The sequence below is a fragment of the Canis lupus genome, chromosome 2 (assembly GCF_003254725.2).
Source record: "Canis lupus dingo isolate Sandy chromosome 2, ASM325472v2, whole genome shotgun sequence".
NCBI lineage: Eukaryota > Metazoa > Chordata > Mammalia > Carnivora > Canidae > Canis > Canis lupus.
The window spans coordinates 13243060-13256567 of record NC_064244.1 but is presented as its reverse complement, the minus strand read 5'-3'; the positions used below and the strand labels follow the sequence as shown (position 1 = coordinate 13256567).

Here is a 13508-nt window from a genome sequence, read left to right as displayed (position 1 = left end):
GAATTTTAATGAGTCATGGAAGGTTTACTGAGCAGGAGAGGATTGATTATACAGTTAACATTAGGAAGTTTCATACAGCAATGATATTAAGAATAGATTGGTGGCAGATAAGATGAAATAAGAAAAACTGCTTAGGAAGGGACTCATCATACAAAGTCCTGATAGTGGTTTCAAGAATAAATGGAAAGGAAAAGACAAGATTCAGAAATATACAATATTACAAACTGCAAAAGAAGAGTATTTATATAGGTGGGTAGAAGGGGTGAAAAAGGAGGAAGAGTTAGAAGATTGCAAATCTGGTTGTTTTCAATTGAGTGCATCATAAAAATTTTGGAGCTTAAAAGGGTACTTAGAAACAATCAAATCCAACATCTCTATTTTATAAGTGAAAAAATGAAACCCATATGATACCTCAGTAAGAGTCACAAATCTTATTAGTAAAGAGGCTTCACCTACAGTCTCTGAAAGACGGCTCAATCTCTACTAAAGCGTATGATTCCCAACTTTTCTTTCAGTCTGTTCAGTTTATTTTTTTAAATTTTTTACAATGTAGCTTTTATTTTTTTTATTTTTTATTCTTTAATAAATTTTTTTATTGGTGTTCAATTTACCAACATACAGAATAACACCCAGTGCTCATCCTGTCAAGTGCCCCTCCCCAGTGCCCGTCACCCATTCACCCCCACCCCCTGCCCTCCTCCCCTTCCACCACCCCTAGTTCGTTTCCCAGAGTTAGGAGTCTCTCATGTTCGGTCTCCCTTTCTGATATTTCCCACTCATTTCTTCTCCTTTCCCTTCTATTCCCTTTCACTATTATTTATATTCCCCAAATGAATGAGAATGTATAATGTTTGTCCCTCTCTGACTGACTTACTTCACTCAGCATAATACCCTCCAGTTCCATCCACGTTGAAGCAAATGGTGGGTATTTGTTGTTTCTAATGGCTGAGTAATATTCCATTGTATACATAAACCACATCTTCTTTATCCACTCATCTTTCGATGGACACCGAGGCTCCTTCCAATGTTTGGCTATTGTGGCCATTGCTGCTAGAAACATCAGGGTGCAGGTGTCCCGGCGTTTCATTGCATCTGTATCTTTGAGGTAAATCCCCAATAGTGCAATTGCTGGGTCGTAGGGCAGATCTATTTTTAACTCTTTGAGGAACCTCCACACAGTTTTCCAGAGTGGCTGCACCAGTTCACATTCCCACCAACAGTGTAAGAGGGTTCCCTTTTCTCCGCATCCTCTCCAACATTTGTGGTTTCCTGCCTTGTTAATTTGCCCCATTCTGACTGGTGCGAGGTGGTATCTCATTGTGGTTTTGATTTGTATTTCCCTGATGGCAAGTGATGCGGAGCATTTTCTCATATGCATGTTGGCCATGTCTATGTCTTCCTCTGTGAGATTTCTGTTCATGTCTTTTGCCCATTTCATGATTGGATTGTTTGTTTCTTTGCTGTTGAGTTTAATAAGTTCTTTATAGATCTTGGAAACTAGCCCTTTATCTGATACGTCATTTGCAAATATCTTCTCCCATTCTGTAGGTTGTCTTTGAGTTTTGTTGACTGTATCCTTTGCTGTGCAAAAGCTTCTTATCTTGATGAAGTCCCAACAGTTCATTTTTGCTTTTGTTTCTTTTTTTTTTTTTTGCTTTTGTTTCTTTTGCCTTCGTGGATGTATCTTGCAAGAAGTTACTGTGGCCGAGTTCAAAAAGGGTGTTGCCTGTGTTCTTCTCCAGGATTTTGATGGAATCTTGTCTCACAATCCCTGGGTGGCGCAGCAGTTTAGTGCCTGCCTTTGGCCCAGGGCGTGATCCTGGAGACCCGGGATCGAATCCCACGTCAGGCTCCTGGTGCATGGAGCCTGCTTCTCTCTCTGCCTGTGTCTCTGCCTCTCTCTCTCTCTCTCTCTCTCTCTCTGTGACTATCATAAATAAATAAATAATTTAAAAAAAAAAAGACTTAGATCTTTCATCCATTTTGAGTTTATCTTTGTGTATGGTGAAAGAGAGTGGTCTAGTTTCATTCTTCTGCATGTGGATGTCCAATTTTCCCAGCACCATTTATTGAAGAGACTGTCTTTTTTCCAATGGATAGTCTTTCCTCCTTTATCAAATATTAGTTGACCATAAAGTTGAGGGTCCACTTCTGGGTTCTCTATTCTGTTCCAATGATCTATGTGTCTGTTTTTGTGCCAGTACCACACTGTCTTGATGACCACAGCTTTGTAGTACCACCTGAAATCTGGCATTGTGATGCCCCCAGATATGGTTTGTTTAGTTTAAAACCATAACACACTCCCATAAGTATTCACTTTCCTTTTTGTCCATGACATATGACCCTTAATGAGAAGCCATGTCCCCATACACTGAGAAGGTAAGAATATAGTCCAAAAATATATAGCCCCTGTTTCTTCTTGCTCTAACACAGCTGCAGAATATAAATTTGAGATTCTTTTTGGTTGTTTATACACACACACACACACACACACACACAAACATACATTATGTAACATATTATGTACCTACTATATATACACACACACACACACACACACACACACACACACACGAGGAAATATACCAGGAACACAAGGGTACTGAACACCTACCTCCCTTTTTGGGGGATGGGGGAGAACTAAAACACCTCCAGCAGTAGCTAGAGGTGTCATGAGGAAAGAAAAAGTGCTCATGAAGAGGCTACAGCTTCATTTACTTCATACCTTTACCTAGGTAGGACCTGTCTTCACCAAATAGTACTATTCCCAACTCATTGGTCACTGAATATATACTATATCTAAGAATGGTTTGTCCGTCTTCTCGAACTACTTCTTTTTGAATCTCATGTGAAAATTACTTAAAATCCACTAGTAGCCAATAATATATAATTGAGAATGTTAAATCAATCACCAGCCCCAAGGATCTGCTAAACTACCATTGACTTTCCTATCTCTCATCAAAATACATATTAAAAAAGTATTTTATCACAAATCAACTGGAAACTAGATATGCAATAACCAATTAGAAAGCAGAAAAGAAAAGTAGCCTTGAAGTGAAAAAATTTACCTAAGTCAAACACATACCTGATTATTGATAGTACTACTAAGAACTTTAAACCAATCATTAATAACAGTGTCATTATCAGACTGAATTAGCAGTTCTGTTCCTTGACGGGTTTTCAGCTTTAGAGAAAAGGGGGGGGGGGGGGAGGAAAAGAATACGGTTAGTGCTTTCAACCAAGTAAATGAAAAATATATCTATTTTTTAAGATTGTATTTTTACTTTAAGGTAATCTCTAACACCTAATGTGGGGTTTGAACTCACAATCCCAAGATCCAGATTCACACAATCCACTAACTGTGCCAGCCAGGAGCCCCCAAATAAATGAATATATTTAAGCAAAAGTCCACGGACCAGCAGAAGACTAGATGCCATATAGTAAGTGACTAAAGGTTAATGCACAGCAATGGAATATCTTTTATTTTAATATAAAATAATCCCAGAGGAATTGCTTTATAAAACATGACATTTTTCTCACAAAAAATTCTCAATGAAAATCTAATAATTTAGATTCCCATATTCCATCACACAAATGCCATAAAACTTGCTGAAATCTAGTATACTGTATCATTAAAAAAATGAGTTCAAGGGATCCCTGGGTGGCGCAGGGGTTTGGCGCCTGCCTTTGGCCCAGGGCGCGATCCTGGAGACCCGGGATCGAATCCCACATCGGGCTTCCGGTGCATGGAGCCTGCTTCTCCCTCTGCCTGTGTCTCTGCCTCTCTCGCTTTCTCTGTCTGTGACTATCATAAATAAATAAACATTAAAAAAAAATGAGTTCAAGTACCAAAGCTATGCATTTTCGACTAGAATTGAAACAAAATCCACTTGTAAAGAAATAAAATCTATATTTTTATGTAAATCTGAGGAATGTTTTTCTCTCTCCAGTTAAAAAATAAATGTAGAAAAAAATATATGAAAGAGTTAAGCTTTCATTATTTCCTACTTAATAGGCAAATAAATATAATGGCTTAGTACAAAGAGAAGGCACAGCCGATAAATGTTATGTCACTTCTGGGCAAAAGCAGTAATAAATTGTGTCAAAATCATGAATTCAGGACATTATGTATTATTCTACATGAAGGCAGCAACCAATTTATGTATAATCTCTTTGGTTCAAAGTTACTTACACTTGATTGAGGAAATATTTTCAGGTGTTAGGAGAAAGCATTCCTCCTAATTTCTGTCTGGTAACTGTTTATTTTTTTCCTCGAGGAACATATGGCAATGTACCCAAACAACATTCTGAGACATATGCCTCAAACATAGTTCCTGAAGTAATGTTTAAAAGAGGTATTCTTCAAAAAAAATTTTTTTTTCAAACCAGTTCTATATTAATTTGGGAAATTCTGAATAACATTTAACAAGATTCTTTCCTTCAAAAAGTCTCAGGGCTTTGACATCCCAGGGTGCTCTGATTTTCTAAGGAAAGAAAAACATCTGTACCACTGCCTAACTTATTCAACCATAGATTTGTTTTCACTCTGAAATCACTTATTGAAACTGTAAGGCTAAATCAGGAAACACTGATTTCCTTTCTTGTAGTTCTTTCAAGAGAGTGGGTCAAGCCAGTCAACCAATACTGAATATTCACTGCATATAAGATACTCTGTTAGGAGTTCTTTCTTAAAGATAAGGAAAATATAGTCTCTCTGCTTAAAAAAAAAAAAAATCATCATCTAGTGGGATAATTTACAACAGATGATAACCTAAGGTACACTACATTAAATACTATTTTAAAAGCAGAAATTAAAAAGAATTATCAGTGTTGTGGGAGCATTTATGATGGGTCTTGGAAGATAGGTTAACACCTGACAAGAAGAGACTGCCATGGGTCAGTACTAATAAAGAGTAAAAATCACAGGAGCAGGAAAACCTAGGTTTCACTTGGAAAACAGCAACTGCATTAATAAGACAGGATAGGGCTGACACATGAGGCTATAAAGGCAGGCTGGGATCTGGAAGACTGCTTGCAAAGACAGTCTGAAAAATTCTTCCAATCTCTATACACAACCTTCTGTAATGTAATGCAACTTTTACTATGCCTTCATCAACAGGTGGGCTCTATCTAGTTCCCCACAACCCTGAAAACTCAGCTGGCTTTCTGACTTGCTTTAACCAATGGAATACACTGATGTGTGACTTCTAAATCTAAGCGGAAGTATAGTTTTCACCCTCACCCTCCTGGAACCTTGACACTGCCAATGTGAAGAAGCCAGAGGTAGCCTCCTTGAGAGTGAGAGATCTTATAAGAAAGGAGCCCTAGCATACTGCTGGCACCGACACCAGACATGTGAACTAGACCAACCAGGTGCAGGTAAGCCACTGAAGGGCTAAAAGCCTCATGAATGGTCCCACATTGAGATCAGAAGGATCACTCAGTTCAGCATAGGCCAAACTGAACAAACACAACTGTTCTTTTCCTAAGCTACTAAATCCTGAAATGGTCTGATATGCAGTAATAAATAACTGATACAGAATCATATATTACTAGGGGAGGGTTACTTATTTGAGAGAGAATGAGAAAGAAAGAGAGAGAGAGAACAAGCAGGGAGGGGGCCAAGGAAGAGGGAGAAACAGACTCCCCACTCTGAGCAGGGAGCCTGACATGGGACTTGAACACTGGACCCTGGAGATCATGACCTCAGCCAAAGGCAGACACTTAATGGACTGAGCCACCCAGGCACCCCTACTGGGAGAGATTTTTAATGACCAAATGGAAAGATTTCAATTTATTTTTCAACATTAGATTTGGTAGATAAAGGAAACCACACCCTTTTTACCATTGGTAGGGGAAAGGCAAGGCTGTGGAACAAATACTTGTGATCTATAATCTAAAATCCAATGATTTACACAAATGAAGCCAGCTCTTTATGCCAGTTTTTTTTTTAACCTTAAATTATGATACTATAAACTGACTTAACTTTGTCCTAATCGGTCACATTGAAATACAGCTCAAAAGAACTCAAAAAAAAGAACATCCAATTACTATGGTTAAGAATTTGGGGGCACCTGGGTGGCTCACTGGTTAAGCGTCTGCCTTTGGCTCAGGTCATGATCCCAGGGTCTTGGGATCGAGTGCCGCATTGGGAGCCTGTTTTTCCCCCTGCCTATGTCTCTGCCTCTGTGTGTCTCTCATGAATAAATAAAATCTTTATAAGAAAAAAAAAAGAATGTGAATTATACTTAGAAAACAAACGTATTACCTCAAACACATTCTTTTTACTGGATTTATCCTTCGAAGCCATCTCTACCGTCGCCCCCTTAAGGTCCACTGTGAACTCTGGCTTGGATTGATTGCTCCCAAACTTCATTTTAGAAAAAAAGGGAAAATCTTTGTGATGTTCATCAGAAACAGAAATAATTAAGACCAATTTTACATTATTAACAATAAACCAAATAGGTGATTACCTCAAATTTTTGTCTTTATCATAAAATAGCAATTCCTACTTTAAAATTGAAACGTCTCTAATACATAAATATATCATTCATAGAAAAGGAAATAAAATGGCTCAACTTCCATCTTCATAAGAAAAATATAAAATAAAGCTACACTAAAATCTTTTTGCACCCATCAGTGTAGGAAAAAAAATTCCAGAAGTTAGATGAAAAACTATGTTTTTCATAGAATAACAGGCCTTCATATGCAAGTGGAGTATAAACTGGAACAATGCCTAGAAAGGGAAAATTGGTAACACTGTATTTGCAAATTTACAAACACGTGTATCATTTGGCTTTAGCAATTCCATTTCTTGGAATTAATCCTAGACAATATGACTAGGTAAAATGATGTGTTCAAAAAGGTAAGGCAATATTCTTACATACATATAAAAAATATCTGGAAGATATCAAGTGCTTTTCCACCTAATAAACATTCTCTAAACCTGATTCTGTGCTTTCAAGAGTTATTTCCTTATCGACTATTTATGCTGTCCACAACAGTAACCTGTAAAAACAGAAAACTCTAAGCCCCATATTCTTTCATTCAGCCTTTGTTAGAAATTATAACTAGAGCCAGATGCTATAAAGCCTCAGCAACTTAATAGGGTACTGTGAAAAGAATAGGAAGACAGCTGACAAGGGTGGTTTGAAAAGAAAAAGCACTTAGCTAGCTATTATATTTTGTTAACCTGATAAGGAAAAGATTAGTAAGTAGCAGAAAATTCATGTTAAATATAGACTTACACTCCATCTTGCCTTCATTAAGTTAAATTTTTGCTTAGTCTGTTAACTAAGAATAGAAAATAGCACTCCTATTTACTGAAAGGTTTATAGGTTTTAAAATCCTTAAGGGCTAATGAATTGTAATCTTAAGGTCAAAGATCTGTTACAGGAAATTTCATTTCTTAAAGTATTTTCTAGTCAAATTATGTTTGTCATTGGAAATAGAACTTATCCAACAACCTGGTGATATTTTATGCACTATTCATAATGTCAGTAACTACTCAGTAACTTCACATTTAATAAATGGGTTGAACCAGTGAGAATGGGAAAAATTAACAAGGCAGGAAACCACAAATGTTGGAGAGGATGTGGAGAAAAGGGGAACCCTCTTACACTGTTGGTGGGAATGTGAAATGGTGCAGCCACTCTGGAAAACTGTGTGGAGATTCCTCAAAGAGTTAAAAATAGATCTGCCCTATGACCCAGCAATTTTACTGTTGGGGATTTACCCTAAAGATACAGATGCAATGAAATGCCGGGACACCTGCACCCCGATGTTTCTAGCAGCTATGTCCACAATAGCCAAACTGTGGAAGGAGCCTCAGTGTCCATCGAAAGATGAATGGATAAAGGAGATGTGGTCTATGTATACAATGGAATATTACTCAGCCATTAGAAATGACAAATACCCACCATTTGCTTCGACATGGATGGAACTGGAGGGTATTATGCTGAGTGAAATAAGTCAATCGGAGAAGGACAAACATTATATGTTCTCATTCATTTGGGGAATATAAATAATAGTGAAAGGGAATAGAAGGGAAGGGAGAAGAAATGGGTAGGAAATATCAGAAAGGGAGACAGAACATGAAAGACTCCTAACTCTGGGAAACGAACTAGGGGTGGTGGAAGGGCTGGAGGGTGGGGGGTGGGGGTGAATGGGTGACGGGCACTGAGGGGGGCACTTGACGGGATGAGCACTGGGTATTATTCTGTATGTTGGCAAATTGAACCCCAATAAAAAATAAATTTATTATTAAAAAAATAAATATATAAATGGGTTGACTTCATCTTTTCAGCTAGCAACATGGACTTAATGCACTTGTTATAACAAAACAGTATTTAGGAAATTATATTCAACTTATTAGTGGAATCAAAACAAAGTTTAGGTATTATATGAAATTTTTATTAGTGGAATCATAATAACAATCACAAAAATTTTAACTATTCTATAGTCTCGGTCTTAAGTACCTTTTGTCATTTAAAAGACATTTAATTAACCATATAGCTACAACAAGGCAAAGATAACATCCTAAGTAAATGGTATATCTCAAAAGTTATAAAACTTAAATGTGCACAATTAGTCGCATGATAAATCAATGTACTTAACTGGTCATCACATGCTTTGAAATGGTTTGCCTAAGATACAAATAACTAACCAAGTATGACAAAGCAACCAAATACAATGACCAGGCATGGAATGCTGGTAAAAATGCATTCAATATGGTTGGCAAAATTTTGTGTTTGTTATTTGTCCTTTTACAAACTCTAGTCCCATGTTATCATACATCCCTCCATATATCTGGGGCAAAGAAAATGAAATTATTGTAGCAAAGGGCATGCAACAAGAACACATACAGTGACAGCTGAAACAGGGTCAGATTTCACATATGCAGGCCAATGACTGACAGAATTTTTCCAAGAAAAAAGCAGCAAAAGCAAGAGCTCAGGGACTAAGCCCTGTTGGCAGAATGAGTTGATGGAGAAAGGGAAGAAAATGATGTCATAATAATGCACAATGGCAAAATGACACATGAGAAAAGCATATGGAACAAATTACAACGAAAATACAATTCTACAAGCAGACACAACACAAAGTTTAACCTCCAAATATTTTTGTAAAGGCCCTAGCATTTATATCTCAGAATATTTTCTAACTCTCTTACTACATAAATCATGTTTTATTTTTAAGGTGAATGTTTTTGATTACATTAAACAGACTTGTCTTAGATAGGTCAGGTCTTACAATAGAAGACCTGAGGAGTACTAAATACATCGTACCTCTGGCCCACTGCCACCTTCTTCAGCCCTCTCCTCAGAAATCCCTGAACTTCCTCCTTGTGACCTGCCAGGCAATGTCCTCCGGTATCCTTTTCTTAAGTCCTCTCTTGGGAGTGGCCCCTACATTCCCCTTCCTCTAGGGCAGTGGTTCTCAACCACAGGCAATCTAGGTGACACCTGACAATGTCTAGAGATATACATGTAGTTGTCACAACTGGAGGTGGAGATGCTACTGTCTTCTGCTAAATACCATACCATTTATAGGAGAGCCCCTATGACACAATTATCTAGCCCCAAAAGAGACAAATTTTAGAAATTTAAAAGAATGTCTAAGTAAATTCAAAAAATTAGTGATATATGTGGGGTGATTTTTGTTAACAATCCAGAATATGATGAATGGTATCTGAAAGGGAGCACAAGGTCATGTCATATTGTCACTGTGCCCTTCTTGGTCTTCCCCATTACAGTAGAAGCCACGAAGACAAAGACTGTTACTTACTTCTAAATTGGAAAACTTAACACAATGCCTAGAACAAAACAGGCTTTTATGTCTGTTGCACCAACTAGGTGAAATGAAGTAAGAAAAAAGCATGTATAATCTATAATTTAGGCTACTGATATCACAATCCAGTGTAATATTGTACAGAAAACACTGGAATGTGTCCAGCCTAAAGGAGAAAGGAAGGCTCACTCGATGATCAACAGCATCCACGTAAAATTTATCTTATATAGTGGAGTTGCGTACTGCATATGTATATTCTGTTTACTCAACATTAACTATCCATAGAACCAAAACTAAATACAAAGTGCAAATTATGTAAAAACAAAAACAAAAAACAACTTCAAACAGTGTGGGTGACTTTACTCAGCCTTTAGTCAATGAGTATATGCTCTGGAGTGAGCAAAAGATGTGAATCTGATCTTTCTTCAAGTGGATCTAGGTATAGGTTTTTGCACTAAGTGTGAAAACTAATTTTTAAAGAATCAAACGTCTGTAACGTGGCCCCTTAACATAAACCAAACAACAACAACGATAACATACATCATCAAATTCAACTGGAGGAAAAGCAATCTCTTCCAACCTCAAAGGCAAAAACTGGCTCTGCTACAGACCAACTTCTACTAATACCACCTTCCTAAGGAGATACTCAAGGGTAATTTTCACTATAGCTGATTTTTGTCTTTTTGGCTTATATACTAGCCTTAGAATCTCATCCTCAGGTAAGGTGTGATTTCATTATACAAACAGGATACATTTTACCTACAACAAATCTACTTGGTGGCTGAGTATAGAAACAAAACTATGGTGTTGTTGTTGTTGTTGTTTTCAATTCCTTTTTAACAGTTGCATTAACAGAATTAAGAAGCCTCTTACATAATTACCAATTTTTAATATTTATGAATGTTGTATAATGCCAAAATACATTATACACATTTTCACACCTATGTGAATAATCTTACTTGCTTTTATTTAGACCATTTAGTTTTCAATCCTTTCATAGGTGTTACATACAAAAAGATAAAGCAAGACAGTCATCTTTAAATTTGCCATAAAACAAAAATTAAGAATTGACTGCACAACCAAGCATGTTATCACTTGTCACAACTGTTTAGTTTTTATTGAGACTATAAATACAGTAGGAGTATTTTTATTTAATTATACTAATCTGAAATGATAATATACTGTATTATTCATAATATGTTAGTAAAATTTCATTTAAGGACAAAAATTCAAATAGCAAATCCCTATAATTAAAATTCATTAAGAAATCTGCAATTTCAAAATTGGCTAGCTCAGTGAATTTTAAACTATGCTTCCGCTATTGCCACATGGTAACACAGTGACACAACTTTAGCTGACAAACAGAAATACCTCACAGGATTTGTCAAGATTAGATTTAATTATGAGTTCTGAATTATGTAAGATCTTCAAGAGAAAAACCTTAAATAAAATGCAACCAGCCTTAGGTACTAACAATCACACACTGATGTACTCACTGAAAATTTTTATTTTAAAAAGAAGTTTTTTGTTTTCTTTTAAAAGCATGCAAGTCTGCCTACCTAAATGATGCCTCTTACCACAATGCTCTTTTATTGGTATATACCACAACCTCTGCTCTTTAAGCATCAGAAATTACAAAAAAATGACCATTATCCAGCTTTTTAAAAGATTACTTATTAATCTCTGCTTCTCCATTCCTCTTAATTCATTTCCTACACTCAATTTCAAATAAAAGTTGAGCCATAAGTAGGAAGAAGAAATAATTGCATAACCCTGTAGAAATGCAGTAACACAAACAAAAAGTACCACATGCTTTACCTCAGGGGGAAAAAAAGGAGAAACACATAATTATCAATTTACTTTAAGGTAAGTGAAACTAAAATTTCAATCTTTAAATATGGAAAGTATATCACAGGTCAGTTCCACTGTATTGACTAAACAATGAAGCAAATCAAAGGAGTGGTAAGGCAAACAGAAAAAGTATCTAGAATGTTCATTTTAGTCCCAATCAAGAAGATTTTGGGGTTGCCATACCAAAAGTATTTGTGGACAAACATGCTCTGTGACATTTCTGGTTCTGAAGATTGTTAAATGGCTGCATTATAAACATAGATGAGTAGAATCTGCTTGAATTTTAAAAATGGATTTCTTTTTCATCAAATATAAGGTCCATAGGTCCTGCTAATTTTAAAGACATTCAGTAAATGTAAGAAAATATTGGCTAAGATACGAAATAAAGCAGACTAAAGACATTAGATTGATTTCATTTAAAATTTTATTTAAGCACTGACCTTTCAAACTTAATTACAAAAATTTTTGGAAATATCTAGAGCATAGACTCTGGAGACAACTGCCACCTAGATCTGCCACTTACTAGCTAAGTATACAACCTTCAGCAAGATTCTTAACTGTTTTATACCTCATTTTCTCAACTATAAAAGGGATAGAGGGGATGATAAACTTCTGCCCTGATACAGTACCTGATACATAGTAAACATTCAAAAAGTGTAGCTATTATATGTCACAAATTGTAATTTTTATAGTATTTGTATTACAAACTAACTGAAGAGTAACAATAGTAAACACTGAGATATATAAAACACTTCCAAATCCCACAAGTAGGAATCCCTGCCTGGCTCAGAGGTTTTAGCGCCTGCTTTTGGCCCAGGGTGTGATCCTGGAGTCCGGGGATCGAGTCCCACATTGCGCTCCCTGCATGGAGCCTGCTTCTCCCTCTGCCTCTATCTCTGCCTCTCTCTCCCTCTCCATGTCTCTCATGAATAAATGGATAAAATCTTAAAAAAAAAAAAATCCCACAAGTAATGGGACATTTATTCTTCTAAAAGCTGGCTGACCTTATATATAGACATGTACACCTGAATCACTGGTTAGTATCCAAAGATCAGATCACAGTTCAAGGTGGGGCTTGATATATTTCTGCTTATTTTCTGACTAAATATCTGAATCAGCTAATTCACAAGCACAAGAAAGCTTTATAGGTGTCCCCTGCTTTTTGAAAGTTCACATTACACCACTTTGCTTTCACAAAAGACATACATTAGTACCTGTTTTGCTAACCAAAACTAATATGAGTCGTTTTTACTTTTATTAAAAAAGGTAAAAATGGTGGCAGAACATGAGACTCCTAACTCTGGGAAACGAAAAAGGGGTAGTAGAAAGGGAAGCGCGAGGGGGGTTGGGGTGACTGGGTGACGGGCACTGAAGGGGGCACTTGATGGGATGAGCACTGGGTGATATGCTATATGTTGGCAAATTGATCTCCAGTAAAAAAAATTTAAAAATAAAAATAAAAAAAGGTAAAAGTGAGAAGAGTGTTCAATGTTTGTTGTGCAGTGAACAATTATGAAGACAGCTCGCACCCTGAGCCACCAAAGTGGCCTGCCAAGCTCCTTCTCAGGAAACCACACTCTTGCATGTTAGTTAGCATCAATGTACCATAGTTTTGACTGTGTGAGCATCTGTATTTTTGCTCCTTTGTACATCCAGTAGGGAGATATATCCTAAGGTATCAGAAAAGCCCCAAAGAGATTTTTTTGTGGGGGGAGGGGCTGTTTAGAATGCTCAAAAATTTTTCCATATAAATTAATGGTAATTTACAAGGGTTCATAGAAGCACTATGCTTTCGGACAGCAGGGGAAACTTGTAATATCCTGGAGCTGAATTAAGAGAGATATTTTGTTCTAGAATGTCCAAGTAGT

At 36.7% G+C, this 13508-nt stretch overlaps 1 protein-coding gene across 9 annotated transcripts in view; it reads right to left on the bottom strand.

Moving 5' to 3' along the window:
• ARHGAP12 (Rho GTPase activating protein 12) overlaps positions 1–13508 on the bottom strand; it is a 147761-nt gene that overhangs the window by 30883 nt on the left and 103370 nt on the right. For 8 of the 9 annotated variants that reach the window (XM_049097142.1, XM_035712971.2, XM_049097128.1 and 5 more), the window contains 2 exons: positions 6269–6370; positions 3086–3184 (listed from right to left, as the gene is read on the bottom strand). The exons of the other annotated variant lie outside the window; for it this stretch is intronic. In XM_049097142.1, the coding sequence (XP_048953099.1) occupies positions 3086–3184; positions 6269–6370 (201 nt within the window). The remainder of the gene's footprint in view (positions 1–3085; positions 3185–6268; positions 6371–13508) is intronic. 9 annotated transcript variants of the gene reach the window in all.